Here is a 22,950-nt window from a genome sequence, read left to right as displayed (position 1 = left end):
AAAATAAATAAGTTCTAAAAAAAAAAAAAAAAACAGCCCAGTGTTCACCAGTTGTACCAAAGACATTCTAGAGCCCAACATTCTCCACTTCTGTTATCTAAAAGTACCTTAAGGGGCTGGGAATGTAGCTCAAGAGCCCAAGGCCCTGCGTTAGATCCTAGCATTGCAGATAAGTAAGTCTGTGTCTTGCTCTCATTTTTGAAGGTTGTTTTCCCTAGAAATAGAAATCTGAACTGATTTTTTTTCTCGCAGCAATTTAAACCCCCTTCCCCCATCTCCCGGCTCCCACAATCTGCATGAGCAGTCAGACACCTGGCCCTGTTTGCAACGTGTGTCCAAGCTACAGAACCCTCAAAACTGTGCCCAAATCATTGGCTTGCAGTATATTGACTGTTAGATCCCTGGGTGTGCTTTTGCTGGGGGTTTTCTTTGTTTCATCCCACTACATTTCTGCGGTCTCTAGGTTGATGCTTTTCATTGAGTTTGGGATACTTTGCGAAGCAGGGAAATAACGAAACTTGGAGAGAAGGAACCACGAGTCCCCTGCACTGGCCCCTCAAGTTCATACGGTCAGAGTCCCGACCCCCAACATCACTGCATTCAGGAACAGGACCCTCAGGAGACGGCAGCAGTCAGTGGAGCCAGAGGCTGCGGCCCTCGCTCGTAGGGCCGTGCCCTGTAGAGCAGACAGGAGACCCCACAGAGCACTCTCGGTGCCATCCCACCCTGCCTCCTTGTGCAGACAGCACAGGCTGCCGCCCACAGCCGGAAGAGACCCCTCAGCAGCACTGAGGGGCAGGCACCTTGGTCTCGGGCCAGAGCCCGCAGAATGATACAGGGACTTGTCTGTCTGTGGCGCTCTGTTCTGGCAACCAGAGCAGCATCCAGTCACAGGCTGAGCCCACTGAGCTGCAGCCGGGAGCCAGTGTTGGCGCGACAACCACAGGAAGCTCGCGTTGCCCCCCAAGACCCTGACAGGGCAGCACTGGGCCCCCAAAAGTCTGTCCCTGGGGACCCTGTGGAGCCAGACTGAAGGGGCACGTGGGGGTGGCCTTGGGCCTGGGAGGGCCTTTCTGGGGTCCTGAGGGTCAGCAGCGTCTCTCTACTCTCTGCAGGGCTGAGCCCCGCTGCCCGGCACTGTTCCACCCTGGGTCCTGCCCTCCTGCCTCCCCTACCCCACAGGCAGCTATCCCTGCACGTGAGGGGGCAAGCTGACCCTGATCTGGATGGAGATCACCTCCAGCCCCTGCCTGATGCCCAGCACCAACTGGTAGGGAACACCGGGCACTCAGACGGTAATTGTGCCAAGTTATGGGGTGAGAGGGTGTGACTGGGCTCTGTGTCAGGGCAGCTAGAAGGACCAGGGCTGGGCAGGGGGTGCTGGTGGAGGCACTGGGCATGGGGCTGTGGGTCTGAGCCCTGGGAGAACCCGGAGGAGTGAAGTGGCGCCTTTCATTTGCGAGAGCGTGGAAGCTGCACACGAGCCCAGGCTTTTTTGTTTGTTTACTTATGATACAGGGTCTCACCACACAGTTCAGGCTCGTGGTGATCTTTCTGTCTCAGCCTCCCAACTGCTGGGACTACAGATGTGCGCCACCACCCCCAGTTCCAGGCCCACAGGGCTTGCCTGGGATTCTAGGGACAGCACGGCATGTGGTACTGGGGATCGAACTTGGGACCTGCAGCTTGCCAGACAAGCACTTATGCCACTGAGCTACCTCCCCAGCAGAGCCTGGTCTTGTTTCTGTTCATGCAGGGCCTAGCCTGGGGCCGCCTCAGGTTCCTGGGCATAGGACAACGACTGCCCAGAGTGGGGGCGACCGGGGGACCCACAGAGTGAACTGAGTGGGGCTCAGTGGAGGTGCTGGGGACAGGGCACAGCCGCTGTGTCCACCTGGGGCAGACCAGTCCCCAACACCCACCTGTCATCCTTACCCGCCCCAGGAAAGACACTTGGGCCGCAAGTGTGGCAGTGGGTTTTATTGGGGTAGGAGCAGGTAGCCCCCAGGCAGCGCAGGAGAGGCAGGGCCTGGGCAGGAGCTGCTCTACACCGACCCCTGCGTACAGAAGGGCAGCGCTCAGGGCTCGGCAACAGGCCTCCCCTCCTCCTTCTCCCCTCCAGCTCTGCCCCTGGGGTCTCCGATCCCCAGGGGCATGGTCCAGCTGCTGTAGCCAGAGGGGCAGCTGGCCCGGAGGGGACGCCAGAACCCTCTTGACTTAAGGGCCTCAAAGTCACCTGGTTCTGAGCTCAGATCTGCCTGAACTCCCTGCCCAGCTTCCTGGAAGACCCCAGACCCCCTGGGCTTAGCTGTTTCCTATCTGCTAGGAAAGACTGAGTAGACAAAGCCCTTCCCCCAGGGGACCCATGCACCCCAGACTCAGGAGAGGGTGACTCACCTGCAGCGCTGTCACGCAGGCCACTGGAGATGAGAGCAAAATGGTGAGGTGCAGGGAAGGGGGGCAGGCCCAAGGCACCCCCATCCCTGGGAGGCCCGGACCCCAGTGAGGGCCACTCACTGTCACGCTGCAGCAGGTGGAAATCTGGCTCTTGGAACCCGTGCTCGCGGGCCACCTTGCGGAACTTCTCCAGGGCCTTCTCATTGTTGTCCAGGCTCCGGCCTGCGGGCAAGAGTCAGGTCCGGGCTTGGGGACAGGCACACAGGTCCATTCACACATCCCCAGGTGCTGCCCTGCCCCACAGCCCAGGGACAGCAGGGCTTGGACCCCCAGAAGAGCCTGCCTGGCCTAACTGTAAAGCTTCAAGACTTGATGCCTGATGCCATTCATCGTGAAGTGGACGTCCATGACAGCGTAGGTCTTGTAGTCAGTGCCCAGAACCCGGACCTCTTTGTTTCCTGGGAGGTTGAGCCAAAGAGCAAACACCATGGGGTTCTAAGTTACACACACACACAACAGCACACGAATAGGCACACCAACTCAGAAGCAGACACACAACTTACATACCAAGCACACAAGCATGTGCCACCAGTGCACATGCACACACAAGCACGTGCACAGCAACACGGCCTGGGAGCAGCAACTTTACCACCCTCCCTGACGATGGTGAATGTCCCTGGAACGACCTTCTTTATGGCTGTGGTCTTCTCCACCACGCAGTGCTCCTCACTAGAAGAGCAGGAGATGCCACTGAGCAGCTGCCCCCGAGCACCAGGCCCTGGGCTCGGCACCCAGAGAGCGTGCAGTAGGCAGAGACGCCCAGATAGGAGGCTTTGCTGACAGTGGGCCGACAGCAGGCAGGCAGGCCCCAGACGGTGAGGAGCACCCAGGGGCCCAGGCTGAGTCCCACTCCAGGGCCACCCTGGTCCCACTCTCTGAGGTATGGACATGAATGGAGGCCCCAGGGCCGCAGACACACACCAGCACCCCCTCCTTCCCCCCGGCCCAGCCCCAGCCCAGCTCACTAATGCGCGGCTGTCAGAACCAGGGAACTGTTCTCCAGCTGGAGCATCACAGCCCCTATCTTCTCCACCTTGGGGGCCTTGGTGGGGGCCCCCGCCTTGACAGCGAAGGCGATCTCATACCACAGGCCTGCAAACTGGACATAGAAGGAGGGAGCTGCCCAGTCGCCCCACCCTCCAGGGTCCAGGTCCCTGATCAAGCCCTCTTCCGCGGTTCCAACAGCTAGGGATGAGCCAGGGACGAGAGGCACCCTGGGCAGGGACAATCCCACAGGGCAGCATGAGGGTGGGCCCAGAACCCACGGCCACCTTAAGAAAGTCGAAGTCCTTTATCGCATGCTCCTCTGAGGCAGCCACCAGCCCTGTGCACAGCCACAGCAGGGCTAGGGTCACACTGCCCTCCATGAGCCAGGAGGAGCCACTGCACCAGCTGGGCAAAGCATGCAGGCCCCAGGCTGAGCAACGGACTCTGACTTTATATCCTGTTGTGGGCGCATGTGGGGCACAGGCTGGCTCTCCTTGGGCAGCTGGCGGCACAGGATGGACCAGCTGGGCGGCTTGCCCACGCCTGCACCATCCTCACCTCACAACCCTGCCCACGCATCCAGCCGCACAGGAGGCACTGAAACCAAGGAAGGCCCCTGCAGGCCCAGGACATGGACACAGACAGCCTGGGGGTTGCTGGGCACACACTGGTCAACCTCACAGGCATGCCAGGCCCCAGGGCATTCCGGGCAGCGGGGGACAGCTGAGGACACAGGCGCCACACATGGCTGCTCAGCCTTCTGTGTCTGAGAGCAGCGAAGGGACCAGAGTGGGCCAGACACCAGAACGGACCCCTCGTCCCCTGTCTGGTGCTTTAAGAACTGCTAAGCAAGAGCGGTGGCAAGAACGGAGCCCACCCACCCTCCTGGCATCTTGCCCCTCACCACAGGGTCAGGCGCTGGCTCTGAGGCACAGAACACCTGCCGTTCATGCAGCAAAGGGACAGCTGCGTGACCCCAGCCCCCAGGTGACAGGCCAGGCCCTGACCTCTCTGGGCACAGACAAGAGACACAAGAGACAGGGACTTGTGAGCACCCCATGGAGAGTGCAGAGGGAAGAGAGTCGGGAGAGAGACAGGCTGAGAAGAGAAATGGGGAGGGCCAGAGACAGATTAGGAAGAGGGAGAGCGTGAGACACAGGAGAGAAGAAATAGGGAGACGGAGAGAGATGGGAAAAGGCAGAGAGAAAAAGAGACAGAAAGATGGGGGAGGGAGAGACAAGAAGGACCCACAGAGGTGGTGCCTGGGGCCAGGGGAGGTCGTGGGTGATTGGGCCACAGGGCAGGGGCAGGATCCCTGGCTGACCTGGCCCAGCACTGGCTGCCCAGCCTGGTGGTGGTGCTCGCCTCCATCCTAGCCTCCCCAAGTATGGGGTCCTCTCAGAGTTCCTCAGAGGGCCATGCTTTGTGTGTGTCAATCAAAGGCATGGCGGGCACAGTGCCCCAGCACGGCCCCTGCGAGGGTCCACAAGGTCTGTCCAAGAGAGCAGGGGGACACAGGACCACAGGTGGCCTTCCAGGCCCTGCCCCCTCTCCAGCCAGCCAGTCTCTGCCACTGTCACTCTAGGCCATCTCCAAACACAGCGTGGGCCCAGGCATGGGCCTGGCGACCACTCGGGTGAGCGTCCCCCAGCCTTCTTGCCCACCTGTCCAGCAGGGATGAGGCAGTTCATGCATGACAGATGCGGACACTAGCACAGTCACTGTCCTGTGCCCTCTCATCCCCACAGCCCTGCTGCCCAGAGTGGTGATGCGGGGGCCACAGCCCTGAAAGGAGTGGGGCTGAAGCGTCCTGGGGACAGGTGCCCAGGCCACCATCCTGGAACAACACACTGCTGTGTCCACCTGGGGCACACAGATCCCCTGCCACCCTCGGCCCCGCCTCCAGGAAGGACACTTGGGCACAGAGGTGATATCCAGTGGGCTTTATTGTGGGCAGGGCAGGAGAGGCAGGTCGGCAGGTCCAGCTGAGGCCTGGGCAGGAGTTGCTCTAAATGAGCCCCTGAACACAGAAGGGTGGTGCTGAGGGCAAGGGTGGCCCCAGGGCACAGGGACAGCGGTGAGCCCCACATGGAGACACACATGGTCTTCCTGCCCAGGGCAGGGCCTGGGGCCCCAAGGACCACCAGGGTCGCATGGGGCCTAGGACAGCAGGCTGGAGACGCCACTCACCTCCTTCAGAAGCTTGGCACACCTCCCTGTGGACAGGCCAGCATGAGGGCAGGCAGGAGGGCCCCCACCCAGCAGCCTCCTGGAGCACCCGCACCCACCATGCCGGGCCACCAGGTAAAGGCCAGTGTCTGCTGTCATCTCCCGGAACTTCCTGAAGCCCAGCTCATCCTCATTCTCCAGACTCCGAGCTACAAGCACAGGGAGCTGCTGGGTGGTCCAGGACGCACAGGGCGGAACCCCCCACCCCGTGGAGCTTACTGAAGTACTTGATCACGTGGAAGTCCTGTCCCCGCCACAGCAGGGACAGCCGCAGAATGGCGTAGTGCACGTAGTCCGTATCCAGCACGTGCATCTCCCTGTGACCTTGGGGGGCAGGGGGTGTGCAGACACGGCACCCTGATAGGGGGTGCCCAGAGGCCACCCTCCCCTGTCCCAGGCCTGAGAGCAGCTGTGATGCTGGCGTGGGGGGTCCCGAGGAGCCCGGCCACAAGGCACAGCAACGGGGGACAGGGCTGCAGCCACAGGGAATTGCACGTACCAGGAAAAGCAAATCCTGCAGGGTCGCTCTCTGAGCCCACTGTGGTTTCTGTCTCACAGCTTCCCGAGCTGAAAGGCGGTACTGTGCCCATTAGGAACCTGCCGGCCGGCACCCCACCCACTGGGCAGGTCCCCCACCCCCAGTGAGGCCAGTGGCCTCGGGCTCCTCCTGGGTAGTAGGGGGCAAGGCCAGGGGGTGGGGCAGCCCCTCATGCCTCTCTTCCACATTTCCAGGACTCCAGCAAACCCCAGGCTTGTATTTGGGAGGAAATGCAGACTGGGCACTTGGGGGGGCCGGGCAGGTGGGCATGAGCAAAGTGGGGGACACCTAGTGCCGATCCCACGGCAGGCCCAGGCCTCTCACTTGTTAAACACGACCTTCACAATCAGGTTGCTCCCGTTCACGGTGAGGAACACCCCCTCTGCCCTCCTCGGGGTCTTCAGCGCCAGGTTCTTGTCCGAAGCCACACCAACTTCCCGCCAGAATCCCCCAATCTAGGCAGAGAGCTGGAGCTGCCGGAAGCTTGGAGCAGCCAGCTGAGGCCCTGTCCTGGGATCCAGGGACACCATAGGGACCCCTGGGCAGAGAGCTGGTGGGCTTTGAGGGGACAGAAGACGGTCACAAGGCTTAGCAACAAGGCAGCAAGGTGTCCCGAAGTTGCTGGGCTTGGTGGTGCACACCTGTAATCCTAGCACTCAGGAAGCTGAGGCAGGAGTACTTCGTGTTCAGTGCCAGCCTGGGCTACACAATGAGGCCCCAACTCAAAAAAAAAAAAAAAAGGAGTGCTAGAAGCGGCTTCTCCCACCAGTGTCTCCTCCTAAGGTCTCCCTTGAGGGGATGAGACAGAAGCACCCTCCCATTCCATGTCCCAGGAGCAAAACCCTGCAGCTTCCTAGCAGGGCAAGGAGACTAGACAGAGAGCAGCGTGCAAGAACCACCTCGGCACGTGGCAGGGTGCCAGAGCCTGAGGCTGCCCAGTGGCCCTGCTCTGCCGGTCCCTCCAGGCCAGCCTCCTAAGTCAGTACTCGCCTGAGCCTGGGGCTTTGGCAGAAACCTCTGGAGCCTGCTCCCCAGCTGCATGCCCTTGGAGCTGCCCCAGAGTGCTTGGCCCGCCCGCAGCCCGGACAGGACAGTCGAGCGCTGGATGTGAAGCATCTCAGAGGCCCACCCATCCTGGGAGCAAGAGTGGCCCCTGGGAGCCCGTCCCTCACAAACCTTACGGACCGAGGGGGCCTGCCTGGCTGCAGACGCAGGGGCCTGGCGGCCTTGGGCCCCTTGGGGCTGACAGGTGAGCCTGCCCCCACTCTAGTAGCCAGTCAAGGGTTGGACGGAAGGCAGAAGGACCTACTGTGGCCGGGCACTCTCTGCATCCTGCCCACCAGGGCCCACCCAGCCAGCAGAGCCCAGTCGCGAGGAAACAGCACCTTGCGCTGGTCGAAGTCTGCCAGGGCCCCCCCAGCCGGCAGCACAGCCAGGATGCCCAGGACGATGCTCAGCGTGCTGGACTCCATAGCACAGCTCCCGCCTCTGTGCCCACGGCAGCAGGGTTATATTGGCGAGCGGAACGTGTGTGCAGCCACCCAGAGAGTGAGCGCGTCCCCGGGCCACCCTGACTGCTGCCTGCCCTGAGATGCCCGGTGATTCTGCACTGGAGCCACCTGGCCAGCGACACCCACAGCCCGGAAGTCAGCAGAGGCTAGCGTGAGGATGGAGTGACACTGCCGCGTGGCCATCAGGGCCTGGGGACAGGAAGCCCGCCTCCACAGGGGACATAGGCCGTGGCTATGCCCTGTCCACCAGGGGCCACAGTGACGGCCAGCGCTCAGCCTTGACAAGCAGCCTCCTGGAGCCAGAGGGCACCTGGCCACAGCCTCCAGCCTCCTCCCGATGGGCTCTCCGAACCCCCCAAAACAACACGATCATGTTTTCTGCTGACCCCAGCACCAGATTTGTGACTCAGGGACCAGCAGAGATGGAAATGCAGGCAGAGGGCTGGAGAGATGGCTCAGTGGTCTAAAGCACCTACTTGAAACAAGCTTGGCAAAGCACAGGGACCGCGGTTCGATCCCCAGCACCACATGCCAGCCAGACCCGTCCCCTGGTGGGCTGAGCTGGCCACACACACACACAATAAATAAATGTAATAAATAAAAATAAATAAATAATTTAAAAAAAAAAAAAAAAAGAAATGCAGGCAGAGCCCATGTCCTGGTCCCTGCTTCTTGAGGGGGGCGTGACAAACCCTCAGGATAGAAGAGACTCAGGCCTCCAGGTACCAGCCGGGCTGCAGTGTGACCCAGGTGAGCTGCTCTACCTCAGTTTCCCCATATGTAACAACAATGACTTTGAGGATATGACAAGTCCTGCCTGACCCTCACCTCCTTGACCCCTGCACTCCTGGGACCAGCTCCAAGCTGTCCTTTGATCCCCCACACAGTGTCCAACGATCTTCCTTGTGCTACGACCTCTCAGATCACAGATTTTTTTTTTAAGGCAAATTATTTTTATTTTCAAAAACATCTTTATCTGTAGAAATAAGATTTAAACAATAAAACCCCCCTCCCTACTTCACCTAAGGAAAGGGCAAGAGAGGCCAAGCGTGGCTGTGGAGGGACAAGCTCTGGTGCTCATGCCACAGAGGGCCATGGCCTCCACTTCCTGGCTTCCCACAGCAGAGGCGACACAAGACCTGGTCCTGGGGTCAGCCTTCCCTCCTCAGGCCTGGGCTGGAGGGCAGGGGACTCCACTGCTGTGGGTACCAAATAGGCTGTCAGGCAGGGGGACAAGCAAGAGAGAACAGGCAGAGCTGCTGTCATGCAGGGACAAGGGGGCTGGGGAGGGGTGGTGGGAGAAGGTGCTATGGGGACAGATGGGGCCAGGCAGGAGTGGGAGGACAGGCGCGGCCTGGGGGCAGCCAGCTGCCTGGTGCTCGGGGCGTCTGATTGCTTCCCCGCCTATGCCGGGAGGGCGCGGGCGCTGAGCAGAAATGGACCAGAACCCCAAGCTTCCTGCTGCCTACTCCTGGCCCTCTGAAGCATAAATGCTGGAACCATCCGGTGAACCAGGGCACAGCGTTGGGTGAGGACCACAGCAGTGGGCACCCAGGAGGGACCTCCCACATCTCACACAATGGGACAGCATAAGCCCCCTCCCCAGAGCCAATCCCAAGATTGAACTGGCTGTGTGACCTCAAACCACCTACCGTGCCTCTCTGTGCTCTTTATGCTGCTCTGAGGAATAAGATGGGTTGGTCCTGTGCGTCCGGGGCTCTGTCACAGAGCACACCGTTGGCCAGCGGGCCAAGGCCAGGACCCGTGCTGGGCTCAGTCCTGGCCCTTTCCAGGACTCCTGGAGGCTTAAGCCATGAGCCTAGATCCCAGCGACAGCAGAGCCGGAACCCACTCACTGTGCCCCGAGAGCCTGCACCTGAGCGACCAGCGGAGCCCCGGTGGTCAGGGCCACCTTATTGGGTCACCACAGCTTCCGACTCCCTTGGTCAGGAGGCCCAAGGAACCAAGTCTCCTTGCCACCTCCCTTGGTCTCAGTCTCCCCAGGAGGTCTGGGTTCAAGACAGAGGCCACTACACCCTTCCCAAGGCCATCCCCAAAGGGGTGAGAAGCTGTGAGGCTGCAAAGTCTGTTTATTGGTTGGGACAGGGGAGGCAGGAGGTTGGGGGTGGCCCAAGGTGGTCCCCAAGGGCTGCAGGTCTCACTGAGCTCCTAGGGTGGTGAGGTTGCTGCTTCAGAGCCTGCACAGAGAGGCACAGCAACTGCGTCCACCTGCTGCCCCCATGAGCCACCACTGCCCCCCAAGACCTCTGCAGATGTGGACACCCACACCGCTGCTGGGGTTGTCCCAGTTCCTGTCACTTTGGGTGAAAAAGCCAAAGTGATGAATATGCTTGCTCCAGGGTGATATGCCATTGAGCCACCACCACCACCACCCCATGTTCCCAAAGCCACCTCGTGATGGCAGGAGAGGTAACTGTTCCTGGGCTTGTTCCAACCCAGTGTCCCTGGCACCAGAGTAAACAGCCAAGGAGAAGGGAGGCCAGAGCAGAGCTCAACTCAGAAGTCAGCAGGACGAGAAAGAGAGGGACAGAGGGACAGAGAGACAGAGACAGAGACAGAGACACAGACACAGACACAGGACAGAGACAGAGAGAGAAACAGAGACAGAGAGAGGACAAAGCACAGGTCTGAGGGGATGCCCACCCACTCCTTGCCAGGCGGGGTCAGGCTGCAGAGCCACCCATGACTCATGGTCCATGCTGGTGCCCACATTCTTGGTGATGGGCTTGGGCAAGACCCTGTGGCTTTCTGGGGTCCGATCCCCAAGATCTGCCTGCATCAGGGCCCCCAGGGCAGACAGGCAATGAGGCGGTAGCCCTACCCTGATGGGGTCCTGGGGAGGGAGCCCAGAGTGGTGAAGATGAGGGTATGTGGGTTGAATAGTGTCCCCCAAACTTCATAGCTCCAAATCTGAATAGGACTTCATCTGGAAATAATGTCTTTGTAGATGTGGTTGGTTAGGAGTCTCGAGACAGGATTGCCCTGGACTTGGGGTGGACCTAAATCCAATGACGGATGACTATGAGAGGACCTGGGGTGCTGACCACAGCGGGCAGAGGCCAGGTGACACAGGGGCAGAGACTGCAGTGACACTGTGTGGGACAAGGGGCCCCGGTTGGAAGGAGAGGCCAGGCAGGTGTCCAAGAGCCCACGCTCGATCCTGCAGGCTCCTAGACTGTGGCTCTGGGCCCCCAGGACTGGGAGAGACGCGCATCCGCTGTCAGGCCCGGAGTGTGAGGCTCTAGAGCTGAGTCAGAGCGCTTCCAGGGCCGGCGGCGTCTAAGGTGAGGCCTGAGGCCAGGGACTCTCCAGACAGACCCGGGAAGGAGATCTGTGCAGATCTCGGAGACAGGGAGAAGCAAGGGGCGCGGGCAGCCCCGGAAGAACCTGGAGAACTAACCATGCCCCTCGTCTGGGTAGGGTTAGGGCTGGACTCCGGGGCTGTCTGGGTGCCCCCCTGCCAGAGGGAGCACACATCTGTAGGAGCAGATGTTCCTAAGAACCGCCCCACCTTCCGGTGGCCAGACCTGCGCTCCTGCTCTGCAAGGCAAGGCAGGAGGGCGGGCCACACCCGAGCTCCGGGAAGCCGAGGGCGGGAAGGGCGCCTGATCCGGGCAGCCCTAGCCGCCCTGTCGTCCTGGAGCCCCACCGTGGGGTAGAAGTCCGGAAACGCCTTCAGCACTTGGGCGGTGGCGTCCTGGGTGCGGCCTGGGGCAGAGGGAACCCGTGAACGCCCGGCGGCGGGACGGAAGCAGCGTCGGCGCGCTCCCTGGGGCTGGCAGTCTGGCCGCTCCCGCGGGCAGGCTGTGTGCAGTGAGGACTGCCGAGGGCCTCTCCTAAGCACTTCCGGCTGGCTCCAGGGCCGCTCGCCCTCCCGGGCCTGTTCCTAGGGCGTCCCTGCTGCTGTCCCCAATCCCAGTCCTCAGCGGGTCTGCCCCGCCCCACCTAGGGATCCCGGAAAGTCTTCCACTGAGGGCAAGAGGCAGGCAAGGGCGGGTCCCCACCGGCCCACGCCCCACCCCCGGGAGACAAGCGCCAAGTCAGGGCCACCCCTCCGCGTCCACAGCGCAGTGGGACCTGCACCCCGATCCCTGCCAGGCCTGGTCGAGGCCAATGGGGTAGGGTGGGTACGCCAGGGCCTTAGGATCTGGGTGGACTGGATGGTATGATGGGGGCGTCTAGAAACGAGGGGGCGACACGGGCGGGGCGAGGGGTGAGGTGGGGCGGAGCAAAGCTCGCTGGAGCACTGCCTCGTGGTGCTAAGCACCCCCTTCAGGGCCTTGCAGATGTAGGCTGCAGCAAGGAGCTGCAGTCGGTGTTTGCCACGCGCTATCTAGATGACTGCGAGGGGACCGTGGGTCACGAGTCTGATCACCAACCTGCGTGACAGACAGCCCTACCACCGCGACGCAGACGCAGAGAGGGTAGGAAGGGTCCACATACCCTGGTCTGCATCCCAGCACTGAGGACCTGGGACCTTGAAGCACACACACACACACACACACACACACACACACAAATAAAAATTAAAAAAAAATAATAAATCCCACCCTGTCCCATGCAGAGTTGAGCTGTTCCTTTGTCCACTGTCCGTGGTGACAAATAGCCAAGTGTAGGTGTCAAGGTTATCAGGCGACCCTAGAGTATCAGACACAGTGGTGGTATGGTTGCACTTGTGGAGTGTTATTACTGGCTACACTTCACCATAGGGGTGTAAGTAAAGAAAAAAGCATAGTTTATGTAGGCTTCCACGCCATCTAAGGTGTTGAGCATCCACCAGGATCTGGGAAAGAGCCCCAGGACAGAAGGCTCTGCCCCACCATGAGAGTGTGGGTGTGGGTGTGTGGGTGTGTGTGTACATACGTGCACACAGCCATGTGATAAAATCTTCCTCCCATCCCGTGGTAAAATGCCACCTCCTGGATTTAGATTTGGGGACGCCCAAAGGCTGTGAGGCCTAAAGGCAGCCTCTGAGGAGGGTGGGCCCTGTGGGTGGCCGCGAAGTTGAGAGGGGCTACAGCATCTGGAGACTTCCTCAACCTGACTCTCAGGCTGAGCCCTGGCGGAGGGAACCAGAACAGTGGGGAGCAGGGTGGGTGCTGCAGCCCTTAGGCAGAGTCCTGCCTCTCCATCTCTCCATGTCCTCTGTGACCTCCAGCCCCTCAGCCAATAAAACATGCACACTCCCCGAGCCTCCAGCCTGCTTTGGTGACCCCTCTGCTGGGTCCCAGTGCGGTGCCATCCTTCCCCCGAGCTGCCGGCCTGCTTTGGTGACCCCTCTGCCGGGCCCTGGTGTGGTGCCATCCTTCCCTCCATAAAGTCCTCCTGCCACCCTCCCCAAAGTCCGGCCTCCTGGCATGGCAGATGTCTAAGTTACTCTTCTCTCGTTGCTGGGCCAAAATACCCGACACCCAAAATTAAGGAAGGAAAGGTTTATTTAGCTCACAGTTGTGGAGGCTTCAGTCCATACTGGGCTGGCTCCAAGGCAGAGCGGCACATGGCAGAGGGCAGCTGTTCACGGTGGAAGAAAAAACCAGCAAGAGCAAAAGGGAGGAGCAGCGGCAACAAAGGCAACAGAGAGCAAGTCTCTCTCCTCCTTATACTGCCTCCAGGCTCTCCGCTCCGGGCTGGGTGTAACACTCGCACCCAGAACCCCAGCAGCACTCAGACCCATGATCCCAGCCTCCGACCATGAATTAATCACAAACTGTAGATCCACACCCCATGACTGCATGAGGCTTTGGGGGGACACCTAGCCACAAAGTGTAACAGCAGAGCAGGCACCCGTCATGCACAGCAAATGCCCGTAACCCCACAAAACCCAGCCACAGCCCCATGTCTGACAAGCTTGCCTGGCAGCCCTTTGCCCCTTCCTCACCCCTTGTCCCTTAGCACCTCCTGCTCCCTGGGGTCCTCCTTCCCCATCACCTGGGCCAGCACCAGGCGTGACCCACATAGTCACCTCCTCCCTCACACACATGCACAGGGAGCTGTGTGGGAGCGTGTGTCAACGTACCACCCAGCCCCAAGCAGGGCCCGGACAGTGTTGTCCTGACACCGGCTAAATGGAGAGCAGTGGGTGGAGCTAGAGGCCTGGAAGAGGGCTTGGCAAAATCAGCACCTCACATGCCAGGCAGGGCCTCACAGCACCCAGCCCTAAGTGCCCATCAGAGATGCAGCTGCCAGGGCCAGGTGTGGGGCAAGGTCACCACACACCTGCTGTATCTTCAGGAGGCTAGTGGGCAGGGCTCAGGAGGACCAGGTGGACGTGCGTCCCTGGGTGCCAGGTGCAGCCCAGGAGTGGTTACAGGGTGCCAGCTAAGAGCCATGCATGGATGCCCTGCTGGCATGGGTCCTGGAACAGTACAGTCTTGCTTTGTGGTGGTGCCAGGGCTAAAACCACTATGTGGGTGCACAGTGTGGTCTAGCCACAGGGCAGTGTGGATTAAAAGGGAGGAAGGCTGCTTTCCCCATGCCCTGCTGTGCCTTGGAAATACCCTCAGTGAAGTCCAGACACCCCATCCCTTGCCCAGAAGAGGGGCTCGGGGCTCCCTGTGTCAGACCGGTGAGCGGCCTCTGCTCACCCACCTGACTGCTGTGGCCGCACAGGGGCTGCACCTGGCTGCTCGTGCTCCCAGGGCCCAGAGCTGCAAGGACACGCTGGCTGGGGGCAGTGTCCTGACCAGCTGATACCATCTGCCTCCCCGACAGTTTGTCCCCTGTGCGTTCCCTGCCCTATGGGCAAAGGCGGGCAGGGTGTGGGCTGTCCCCGAGTGCCTGTTCCCCAGGGCCCAGGTCCACAGCCATTGGCCATCCCACTGCACCATGGGTTTTCCAGTGACGAGTGGACAGTTCTGTGGGCTTCAGAAACCAGGAATCCTATGAGAGAGGTTTTGGCAACCAGGGCAGAGTCCTGGTTGGGCAACAACCCACAGCTGCTCACAGCTGGAGATTAGGCTGCAGCACCTGAGCCAGCCCCAGATTCCCCGTCAAGAGGGACAGGTCACCCTCCAGTCCTGGTCCTCCCCTGGGCCAGGGCTCAGCCCTCTTGCCCTCTTTCCACCCCCAGGGTCCGGGTGCCAGGGGCTCTGGGTTAATCTGCAGTACTTTCCAGGGGAAGCCTCCTACGCCAGGTACATCTCATTCCGGAGCAGTTCAGGCAGGTGCTGGAACACGGAGGTAGATCCCTAGAAGTATGGCAGCACAGCTCTTTGCAGGACACCCCCTGCTGAAGCACAGGGACATGGACCTCACGAACCAGGACCAGGACCAGGACAGTGACAGCAACAGCTTGAAGAACTGTGTGTTTCCGTTCAAGGGTGCCACCTCCCTGTCTGCCACAACAGGGCCAATGGCATCAACTGGCTGTCAAGACGGGCACACAACTACTCCTGCAAGTTTGCTGATAAAGATCCGAGCTGCAGAAGGACAGGCCACTGGGCCAGGCTATGTGGGGACACTGATGGAAGGGGTCCCTCAAAGCTACAGAGAGCAGGGTGGCCTGGCAGCTGAGCAGAAGACAGCGAACCAGCAGGCATCTGGGACATGCCCAGAGGGCAAAGCCCCACCTCCTAGGCATGGGCACACTGAGGCCCAGGGACTGAGGCTTGGCTGAGACCCTGTCACTCCCAAGAGATAAGGCACACCCTCCCCAGAAAGGGCAGAGGGGAGGACTAAGGTACAGTCCAGCAACTCTGGGACCAGGGTGTCGAAACTAAGGCCAGGGCCAAGCAAGTGGGCACAAGGCAAGGAGCCCACAAGCGGCCAGCAGGCCAGGGGCTCCCCAGCCTTGCTCACCATTTACCCAGCCTGAGCGTTGTCCCAGGGCCAAAGGGGGTCCTGGAGGGAGGGCACAGCTGGGCTAGCAGAGGGGCCAGGGGAGGCACACCACTCGCCACTCGCAGCAAGGCAGCAGGGTCAGGGTAGCTCAGCAGGTGCAGGCCGGTGGGCCAGGGCAGCAGCGGTGTGGCCCGCACTCCCGTGGCTGCCGGCTCTGCCACCTGGGGCAAGCGGCCGGTTCAGGGAGGGCAGAGCGCTGAGTGAGTTGGGCCTTCAGCTCCCGAACAGAACTGGCATCATGAATGGGCCTAACAGTGTTTGTGAATTGCTTTGATAAACATTAATTTTAACCTCACCAGTCCTTGATCCCTTTCAAGAAACTCCGCTCCAGACCACAGTCCAGAACCAAAGCGCCTTCCACACAAATAGGGCACAAAGCATCGCGCTGCTAGGACGGCGTCCCCCTTTGCACCCAGAGGGGGCCGACCCGCCCGGCCGCACCGCTCCGCTCCGCGCCCCGCCCCCGGCCTCGGCCGCACCCCTCCCGGTCCCGCCCCTCCGGTGCCCGAGCGCGCCCCCGGCCACCCGCAGACCCGGCTCCGCCCCTGCCCTCGGCGCAGGCGCGCCCGCCGCCCGCCCGGCCATGGTGAACCTGGGCCTGTCCCGCGTGGACGACGCCGTGGCCGCCCGGCACCCGGTGAGAAGGCCGCCCTGAGACGAGCGCCCCACGCCTCAGCTGGCCGGAACAGGGAGGAGGGGCGGGCGGGGCCTCCTGCCACAGCCTAGCGCACCTTGTAGGGTCTGGGGACGTGGCCAGGCCCGGCCGGCACCCCGAGACGCGGGGACGGGGAGGGAGGCGGGACGGGCGCTGATCCGTGGCCCCGCACCCCCACCCAGGGACTCGGGGAGTACGCCGCGTGCCAGTCCAACGCCCTCGTGAAGGGCGTGCTCACCTTCGTAGCAGGTAGGCCCGCGCAGGTGCTCTGCGATGGGAGCGCGCGCCCTCGCGTCTCACCCTCCGGCCCCGGCAGGTGGCGCCGAGTCCCCTGCCTGCGGGTGCACCGGGCACCCGGGTGGGTCCCCGACTGGCGCTGGCTGAGCGCGGCACCTTGGCTCTCTAGGCACTGGCGGGACCTTCGGCCTGCAGCTTCTCATCCAGAGAAAGTTTCCCTACGCGATGCGGTGGAGCGTCCTGGCGGCCGTCGGTGGGTACTCCAGGGTGGCCGCCTGGGCCCTGGCCTGGCTCTTCAGCCAGGGAGGGTTTCTGCCGAGGAGGAGGTGCACCCTGCCCTGGTGGGGGGCTGCCTTTTGCTTGGGAGCCCTGCCCAAGCCCACCAGTCGTGACTGCCATAAGTAGCCTGTGCCCCGTCCCCAACCTGAGAGGCATGGGCCTCAGACTCCTGCTTCCTGGTCCCCAGTTGCAGGCTCTGTGGCCAGCTATGGGGTGACCAGAGTAGAGACCCAGAAATGCAGCAACCTCTGGCTCTTCCTGGAGACGGGGCAGCTGCCCAAAGACATGGAGACAGGTGAGAGGGCCTGAGGGCCAGGGAGACAGGGGTGCTGGGTCCCTGGAGTTCGCGGCAGTCAAGTCCAGGGTATCCTAGTAACAGGCTGGACAGGCTCTCCCTCTGGATGCCCAACATCCTGGAAGGGCTGGAGTGGAAGTGGGCCCTGCAGGAAGCTGGGGTGACCCAGAGGGAAGAGCAGAGTCGGGCGTGCAGAAAGAGACCCTCTCCAAGAGACCCGCATCCCACACCAGCTGACAAATCCCAAGCCGGCTGTCCTTGTTACAGGACCCAGTTTTTGCAATGACAAAATGAGGGCAGGGACCCTGAGCAGGCGCTGACATGGTTCCAGCTGTCTCCCATCACCTCTTACAGGTCAGTCCCGATAGGAGAGCTGCAGGCAGGGTGAGATCTGGGGCAGGAGTTCTGGAACGCGGTCCTCAGCACCCCCAATGCCAGAGCACCTCATACACATGTGACCAGGCCTGACAAACTTGCTGCTGCTGCTGCTGCTGCTGCTGCCACCACCCGCACCCAGGGCCGGCCCAGACCGGCCCAGCAGGGGATTCTCCTCAGGGTCAGCGGTCGAGCCTAGAAGGTTGTGACCTGCTGCGCATGTTGCAGCCAGCAGTCAAGTGTGGTGGACAGGACTTGTGTACCCTCTGACACTGTGGTGTCCACCTGTCTTCTCCCCAGCGAGCCCAAGCTGGCGCTAGGGTGTCAGGTAATAAACAGCTTGCCTTGCTTCCCACTTACTACGGCTTGTGTCCAGATGCCCACCTAAAGCCTCCTGCAGTCACAGGTGGAGCTTTTTCTGGATCTAGAATGTGTGATACTGGGTTTGATTCATGGTGCAGTGCTAGGAGAAAGGGCACTAGGACTAAGGGTGTGAGTGCTACCCGCCCTAAGTAGCCTGGATAAGATGTAAGGGACAGGAAGCCTGTGGTCTCTTGCTTGCTTTGCTGCCTTCGGCCGGCCGCCGTGAACTGTCTCTCCTCCTCGATGCCTGTCAGCCAGAGCACCCTGCCTTGGACCCAGCTGTGGACTGAAACTGCTACAAACTGAGAACAAAATAAACTTTTCCTCCCTAGCTTTGGACCTCAGGTATTTTGTCTCAGCAATGAGAACAGTAATTAAGATATCACCTAACAGGGCTGGTGAGATGGCTCAGTGGTCTAAAGCACCTACTTAGAACAAGCTAAGCTAAACAAAAGTATAGGGACCCCGGTTCAATCCCCCAGCACCACATGCCAGCCAGCCCCGCCCCCTGGTGGGCTGAGCTGGCCACACACACACAAAATAAATAAATAAATTAATTAATTAAAAAAAAATATCACCTAAGCTCTAAAGCAGTTAAGAAACAAGGCATAAGAGGAATTCAGGTGTCTGGTAGGTTCTGGCCCAAGTATAAATTGCTAAATTATTATGGTGGTCACCTGAGAGGGCTGAAGCCCAGAAACAACAGCTTATCTTTCCAATGCCCACTTCCTCCATCTGCCCTACTCCAGCCCTGGATACCTTCCTGTGCACACAAGGGAGCCCCCGTCAGCTCCTCAGGGGTCACTAAGCTGCAAAAGTCGGAAAAGTCTCAGCCTCCCTTTGTCCCAGGTCAGAGGATCCCCCAGCTCCCTGCCATCAATTCTTTCTGTGTCTTCAGAGCTAATAAAGGCTGCCCCCCTTTTATTTCTGCCTCTCTTGTCACACCCCTAGAAAAAACCTAACAGTGTCACCTTTATGACCAGCTGGTGCTGCAGGAGGTACAGGAGAGCTCCCAGTGTGCAAACCCAGAGTTGGGAGTTCCTGCTGGTCCCAGGGGCTGTGCAAGACCACAGGGGCCCAGGGTGGGAAGCAGAGCGGAGGAGTGGGGAGGCAGAACCTGCCCTGGCTTCGAGTCGTGGGGGCCCCACCCGGCCTCTCCTCCCAGACACCCCAGCCCACCGGAGCTCTGTCCACAAGGCAGGCCGAGTCTCCTACATCCACAGCACCACAGCACCCAGCCACCAGAGGAAGACACAGAAGCTGTGTACAACCTGGCTTCTCAGTGACCCTGGAAGGGCCACCTTCAGCCCCACTCACCCCAGCCCCCAGCACACAGCGGGTTGTCTGCAGAGGCTGCCCTGTCCAGTCAGGAGGAAGACAGCAGTGTAGGCCACGCCCCCAGCAGCTCCAGCTCCTCAGAGTTGTCTTCACAGTCTGCTTTCTGCTGCCCACAGCACAGTATGGATTGGATGAGTCACTGAGGAAAGGGTTTTCTTGCGCCGTTCTGGTCCAAGGCGGAGAGCCTGTTTGCTTCATAGGGGTTTGTTTTGCAGTACTGGGGATTGAACTCGGGACCTTGCATTTTCTAGGCAGGTGCTTATGCCACTGAGCTATCTCCCCAGCCCTCTTTTTTGTCTTTTTGAAACAGGGTCTCACTATGCAGCTCAGGCTGGTCTTTTTTTTAAAATATTTATTTACGTTTATTTATTACATTTATTTATTGTGTGTGTGTGGCCAGCTCAGCCCACCAGGGGGCGGGGCTGGCTGGCATGTGGTGCTGGAGGATTGAACCGCGGTCCCTGATGCTTTGCCAAGCTTGTTTCAAGTAGGTGCTTTAGACCACTGAGCCATCTCTCCAGCCCTCAGGCTGGTCTTGAGCTCACTTTGTAGCCCAGGCTGGTCTCAAACTTGCAGTGATCCTCCTGCCTCAGCCTCCAGCGTGCTGGGATCACAGGCATGCACCAACACTCCAGTCCTTTTTTTTTTTTTTTTTTTGTGGCACCAGGGATCAAACTCAGGAACTTGCACTTGCCAGGCACTTAATCCACTGAGCTATCTCCTGGACCCCAAGGCCTTTTTTTTTTTTTTTTTAGACAGAATCTCCCCATGTAGTTCAGGCTGGCCTCAAACTCAGTGATTCTCCTGCCTCAGCCTTCCAAGTGCTGAAATTATAGACATGTGCCACCAGCCCTGCTGGTGACGGCCATCTTACTGGCAGAATCTGGAGGTGGCACAGGCATCCCATCCAGAGGCACCACACGCACCTGCACCTTCTGGCCTCTCCTTTCTTATGCAGCCACCACCATCTAACAGCTGCCCCGCTAACTTAGCGCAGCCCCTCCCACTTCTCACACCATGGTTGAAGTTTCCACTTTGATACCTCTCAATGAGGACTAAACTCCAGCAGGGAGGACAGATCACGTTCAAACCACAGCAGTGGAAAGGGCTGTTTGCAGTCAGGGACCCAGGCTCCTTTTAAACTGTTCCTCACTGCAATGGGGCCCACCCCAAATCCACCTCATGGTTCCGTATGGCTGCACCAGCTCTGGCCACTGCATCTTCATTTACTAGGAAGAAGTAGAGAAGAGGGCAGTTCAGCCACCCTCCTATTTATACATTATGAGCCCAAACCAATCACGTGATACATTTGCTGTAAGCACACCCAGGAAGGCAGCCTTCCTCTGCATCGCCACGCATGGTTCCACCAAATCTCTGGGAGTCATGAGGGAGGATGAGGAGCCCACACAGGGCCAGGAGGTCAGCTCTGCTCAGCCAGGCACTCTGCGGGCTCCCCAGGAGCCGAAGGAGGTGGGCAGAGCATGCCCATGGTAGGTCCTTCAGCCCCGAGGGCAAGGCCTGGGCTCAGGTGGCAGGTGAGTGCAGGGCTTTAGGCTAACTGGTGAGTGGCGGGGGGGAGGGGTTGTATCCACATCTGCCAGTGTACACTGTGGTCTGTGGTGGCCCCAGGACCTGTCCAGAGCATGGATGTTTGAGGACAGGTCCTTGAACAGGGGACTGAGGGTAAATGGGGCTGGGCGTGCTAATCCAGGCCACTGAAGTCCTGAGAAGAGACGATTAGAAGACACACGTTTCGCGCCCAGGGGACAAGTACAAGAGGACACAGGAAAGCCCAGAAAGGAGAGGTCTTAACCAGCCTTCAATACCTCGGGACAGAGAGAACATCTGTCACACACAGCTGTCCCTGGTACTCTCAGAGAAGGGCTGCCAGAGCAGGTCAGGGACACTTGCTGTCTCCTGCACCCCACAGAGCTGCCAGAACCGGCCCCTCCTGGAGAAGCAGTCTCTGCACCAAGGCCAGGATGCTGAGGGCAGGAGAGGCCCAGCAAGTCAGGGGGATGAGGGGAAAGAGTCGGCTAAGTGCGAGGCTGCGGCGTGAGCCTGGCCGCCCTGGGCGCAGGCTTTCAACTGTGTGTGAATGGGGAAATAAAGGCAAGCAAAGACCTGCTGAGGAGGCTCCACGCGGTGCCTTACAGAACTGGCCCTGGGGCACGGGAGGGACGCGGAAGGTGCAGGGTGCTGTACCAAGCCAGCCCAAATCCTACCACTCCCAAAAGGCGCCCTGGCCCAGACACACTGCTCCGCAGTCCTCAGCCACCACACAGTCTACTCTGCCACTGGGGTGGGGCCGGAATCCAGGGTTCCTGGCCTTGAGAATTTGGTCCCATCACAATGGCCTGAAATTCCAGGAACAATCTGCACCTTGGCTCTGCTGAGCAGGCCGCCCACAGGAAAGGCGAGAGGTGCACTGGGCCCTGAGGAGCCGGTGGGCCACCATGAAGGTGAACAAAGAGGCAAACGTGGAGGGACAGATACAGGAGCTGAAGACCATCACCCGGCTCCAAGGTGAGCCTCGTTCTAGGAAGCCTGCACCCAGCTGCCCCAAGCAGGGATTCCTGGCAGGGCTTTCAGGGTCAACACCTGTGACATAGTGGGACAGGCAACTGGTCATCCTACTGCCAGCACCCAGCCCCTGGGGCTGCCCCAAGAAAGGGGCTACACAAGGAGGGGGCTTTGAAAGGATGTGTGGGCACATCCTGGGGCAACAAGGCCAGGAAGGAACCCAGACAAAAAGGATGCCTCTACCCAGGGCTCACTCTCTCCCCTGCCAGCACGCCCTCCACAGAGAGCCTTGGGGTGCAGTGGAGCACACATCCGCACTAGGAAGGGCAGAAGAGCAGAGGAAGGCGAGGCCCATCCTCCTGGTCTCCCCAACCGGGCCAGGCCCTGGACCAACACCTTAGCCACCCTGTCTTTTTCACTGCCCACAGAACATTGTCGGGCGCTCCAGAACCAGGCAGTGAAGGAGAAGACAACGCAGAACAAGGCTACTCTGGGCCTGCTGCGCAGCAACATCCGCCGAGGGGCGCACGAGTGGGCTTCGGCCAAGAAGGTGTCCAAGCCCCACCCTCCAGCCACTGGGAAGCGGCAAACACGAGGGTGGGACGCACGAGAGGGCGTGCACAGACCATGTCGCCCTGGGCTGGGTGCGCGCGGGACTCGCACCCACCCCAGCCCGGCCCAGCCCGCGAGCACTTGTCTGCTGCGGCTCTCCCGTTCCGGGGACTCGGCCCTGATCCCCTACCCGCCTGAGTGCACCGCTGCCGTGGCTCCAGGAGCGGGACTTCTGCCGGGGTAAAGCGGCACCAAGGAGGCACCCAGCTGACGCGTCCCCCCGCCCCGCCCGCAGCACGACCAGCGCGCCATCGCCAAGGCCTGCGGGAAGGACCTGCCCACGAGGCTGGCACACGGCCGCAGCACCATGGAGGTACGGCGGCACGCAGGTGGCCGAGGGTTGCGGGAGTCCGCAGGGGCAGCCCGGCGACCCTCCTGACCCTCGGCGCCCCTCGAGCACCCATTAACACCCCCACCAGGTGGCGCGGGAGAAGCTGCGCAAGTCCGTCTTCGACCGCGTGAACGTGCACAACGCGCTGATTCACTTGGTGCGGCGGCGCGGGCAGCAGCTGGAGAGCATGGACCTGGAGCTGGCGCGCCTGCGCAGCCAGGCCGAGGCCACCAAGGAGCAGGCGCGGCTGCTGCAGGTGGGCGGGGCCTCTGGGCGGGGGCGACCCGGCGGGCTAGGCCGCAGCATCAGGGGGCGTGCCTCTGCGTGGGGCGGGCTCCCAGGGACAGGTGCAGTGGGTGC

At 60.7% G+C, this 22,950-nt stretch overlaps 4 protein-coding genes and 1 long non-coding RNA gene across 10 annotated transcripts in view; 2 read left to right on the top strand and 3 right to left on the bottom strand.

The window, feature by feature from the left end:
* Positions 1-1,972: 1,972 nt before the first annotated feature.
* LOC101561319 (epididymal-specific lipocalin-5) lies at positions 1,973-3,869 on the bottom strand. The gene is made up of 7 exons (XM_023700360.1): positions 3,729-3,869; positions 3,423-3,556; positions 3,047-3,126; positions 2,751-2,855; positions 2,518-2,619; positions 2,398-2,420; positions 1,973-2,057 (listed from the first exon to the last, which is right to left on the bottom strand). The coding sequence occupies exons 1-7, from the start codon at positions 3,822-3,824 to the stop codon at positions 2,046-2,048; spliced, it is 552 nt and encodes a 183-aa protein (XP_023556128.1). The 5' UTR covers positions 3,825-3,869; the 3' UTR covers positions 1,973-2,045.
* Positions 3,870-5,383: 1,514 nt separating this feature from the next.
* Positions 5,384-7,857, bottom strand: Lcn8 (lipocalin 8). Of its 4 annotated transcripts, XM_023700359.1 has the most exons (7): positions 7,597-7,857; positions 6,536-6,666; positions 6,173-6,240; positions 5,893-5,997; positions 5,733-5,822; positions 5,635-5,660; positions 5,384-5,464 (listed from the first exon to the last, which is right to left on the bottom strand). In XM_023700359.1, the coding sequence occupies exons 1-7, from the start codon at positions 7,681-7,683 to the stop codon at positions 5,453-5,455; spliced, it is 519 nt and encodes a 172-aa protein (XP_023556127.1). In that variant the 5' UTR covers positions 7,684-7,857; the 3' UTR covers positions 5,384-5,452. The 4 variants fall into 4 exon arrangements, with proteins under 4 accessions (XP_023556127.1, XP_023556126.1, XP_023556125.1 ...); XM_023700358.1 differs by having other exon boundaries at positions 5,635-5,822; XM_004640516.2 differs by lacking the exon at positions 5,384-5,464 and having other exon boundaries at positions 5,488-5,660.
* A 5,622-nt stretch (positions 7,858-13,479) lies between these two features.
* LOC111812409 lies at positions 13,480-16,009 on the bottom strand. Its single transcript, XR_002817913.1, has 3 exons — positions 15,879-16,009; positions 13,960-14,971; positions 13,480-13,836 (listed from the first exon to the last, which is right to left on the bottom strand). It is a non-coding gene; the product is annotated as an uncharacterized LOC111812409 (long non-coding RNA).
* A 111-nt stretch (positions 16,010-16,120) lies between these two features.
* On the top strand, positions 16,121-17,604 carry Tmem141 (transmembrane protein 141). Its single transcript, XM_023700356.1, has 5 exons — positions 16,121-16,219; positions 16,420-16,486; positions 16,644-16,727; positions 16,941-17,048; positions 17,403-17,604. The coding sequence occupies exons 1-5, from the start codon at positions 16,166-16,168 to the stop codon at positions 17,414-17,416; spliced, it is 327 nt and encodes a 108-aa protein (XP_023556124.1). The 5' UTR covers positions 16,121-16,165; the 3' UTR covers positions 17,417-17,604.
* A 3,917-nt stretch (positions 17,605-21,521) lies between these two features.
* Ccdc183 (coiled-coil domain containing 183) overlaps positions 21,522-22,950 on the top strand; it is an 8,043-nt gene continuing 6,614 nt past the window's right edge. For all 3 annotated transcript variants that reach the window (XM_023700354.1, XM_004640397.2, XM_023700355.1), the window contains exons 1-4: positions 21,522-21,650; positions 22,076-22,197; positions 22,495-22,572; positions 22,679-22,846. In XM_023700354.1, the coding sequence (XP_023556122.1) occupies positions 21,581-21,650; positions 22,076-22,197; positions 22,495-22,572; positions 22,679-22,846 (438 nt within the window). In that variant the 5' untranslated portion in view covers positions 21,522-21,580. The remainder of the gene's footprint in view (positions 21,651-22,075; positions 22,198-22,494; positions 22,573-22,678; positions 22,847-22,950) is intronic.

The sequence above is a fragment of the Octodon degus genome, unplaced genomic scaffold, assembly GCF_000260255.1.
Source record: "Octodon degus isolate 3935 unplaced genomic scaffold, OctDeg1.0 scaffold00123, whole genome shotgun sequence".
In the NCBI taxonomy this organism is placed as follows: domain Eukaryota; kingdom Metazoa; phylum Chordata; class Mammalia; order Rodentia; family Octodontidae; genus Octodon; species Octodon degus.
Note: the sequence above shows the minus strand (reverse complement) of the source record. Positions and strands in the feature narration are given on the sequence as shown.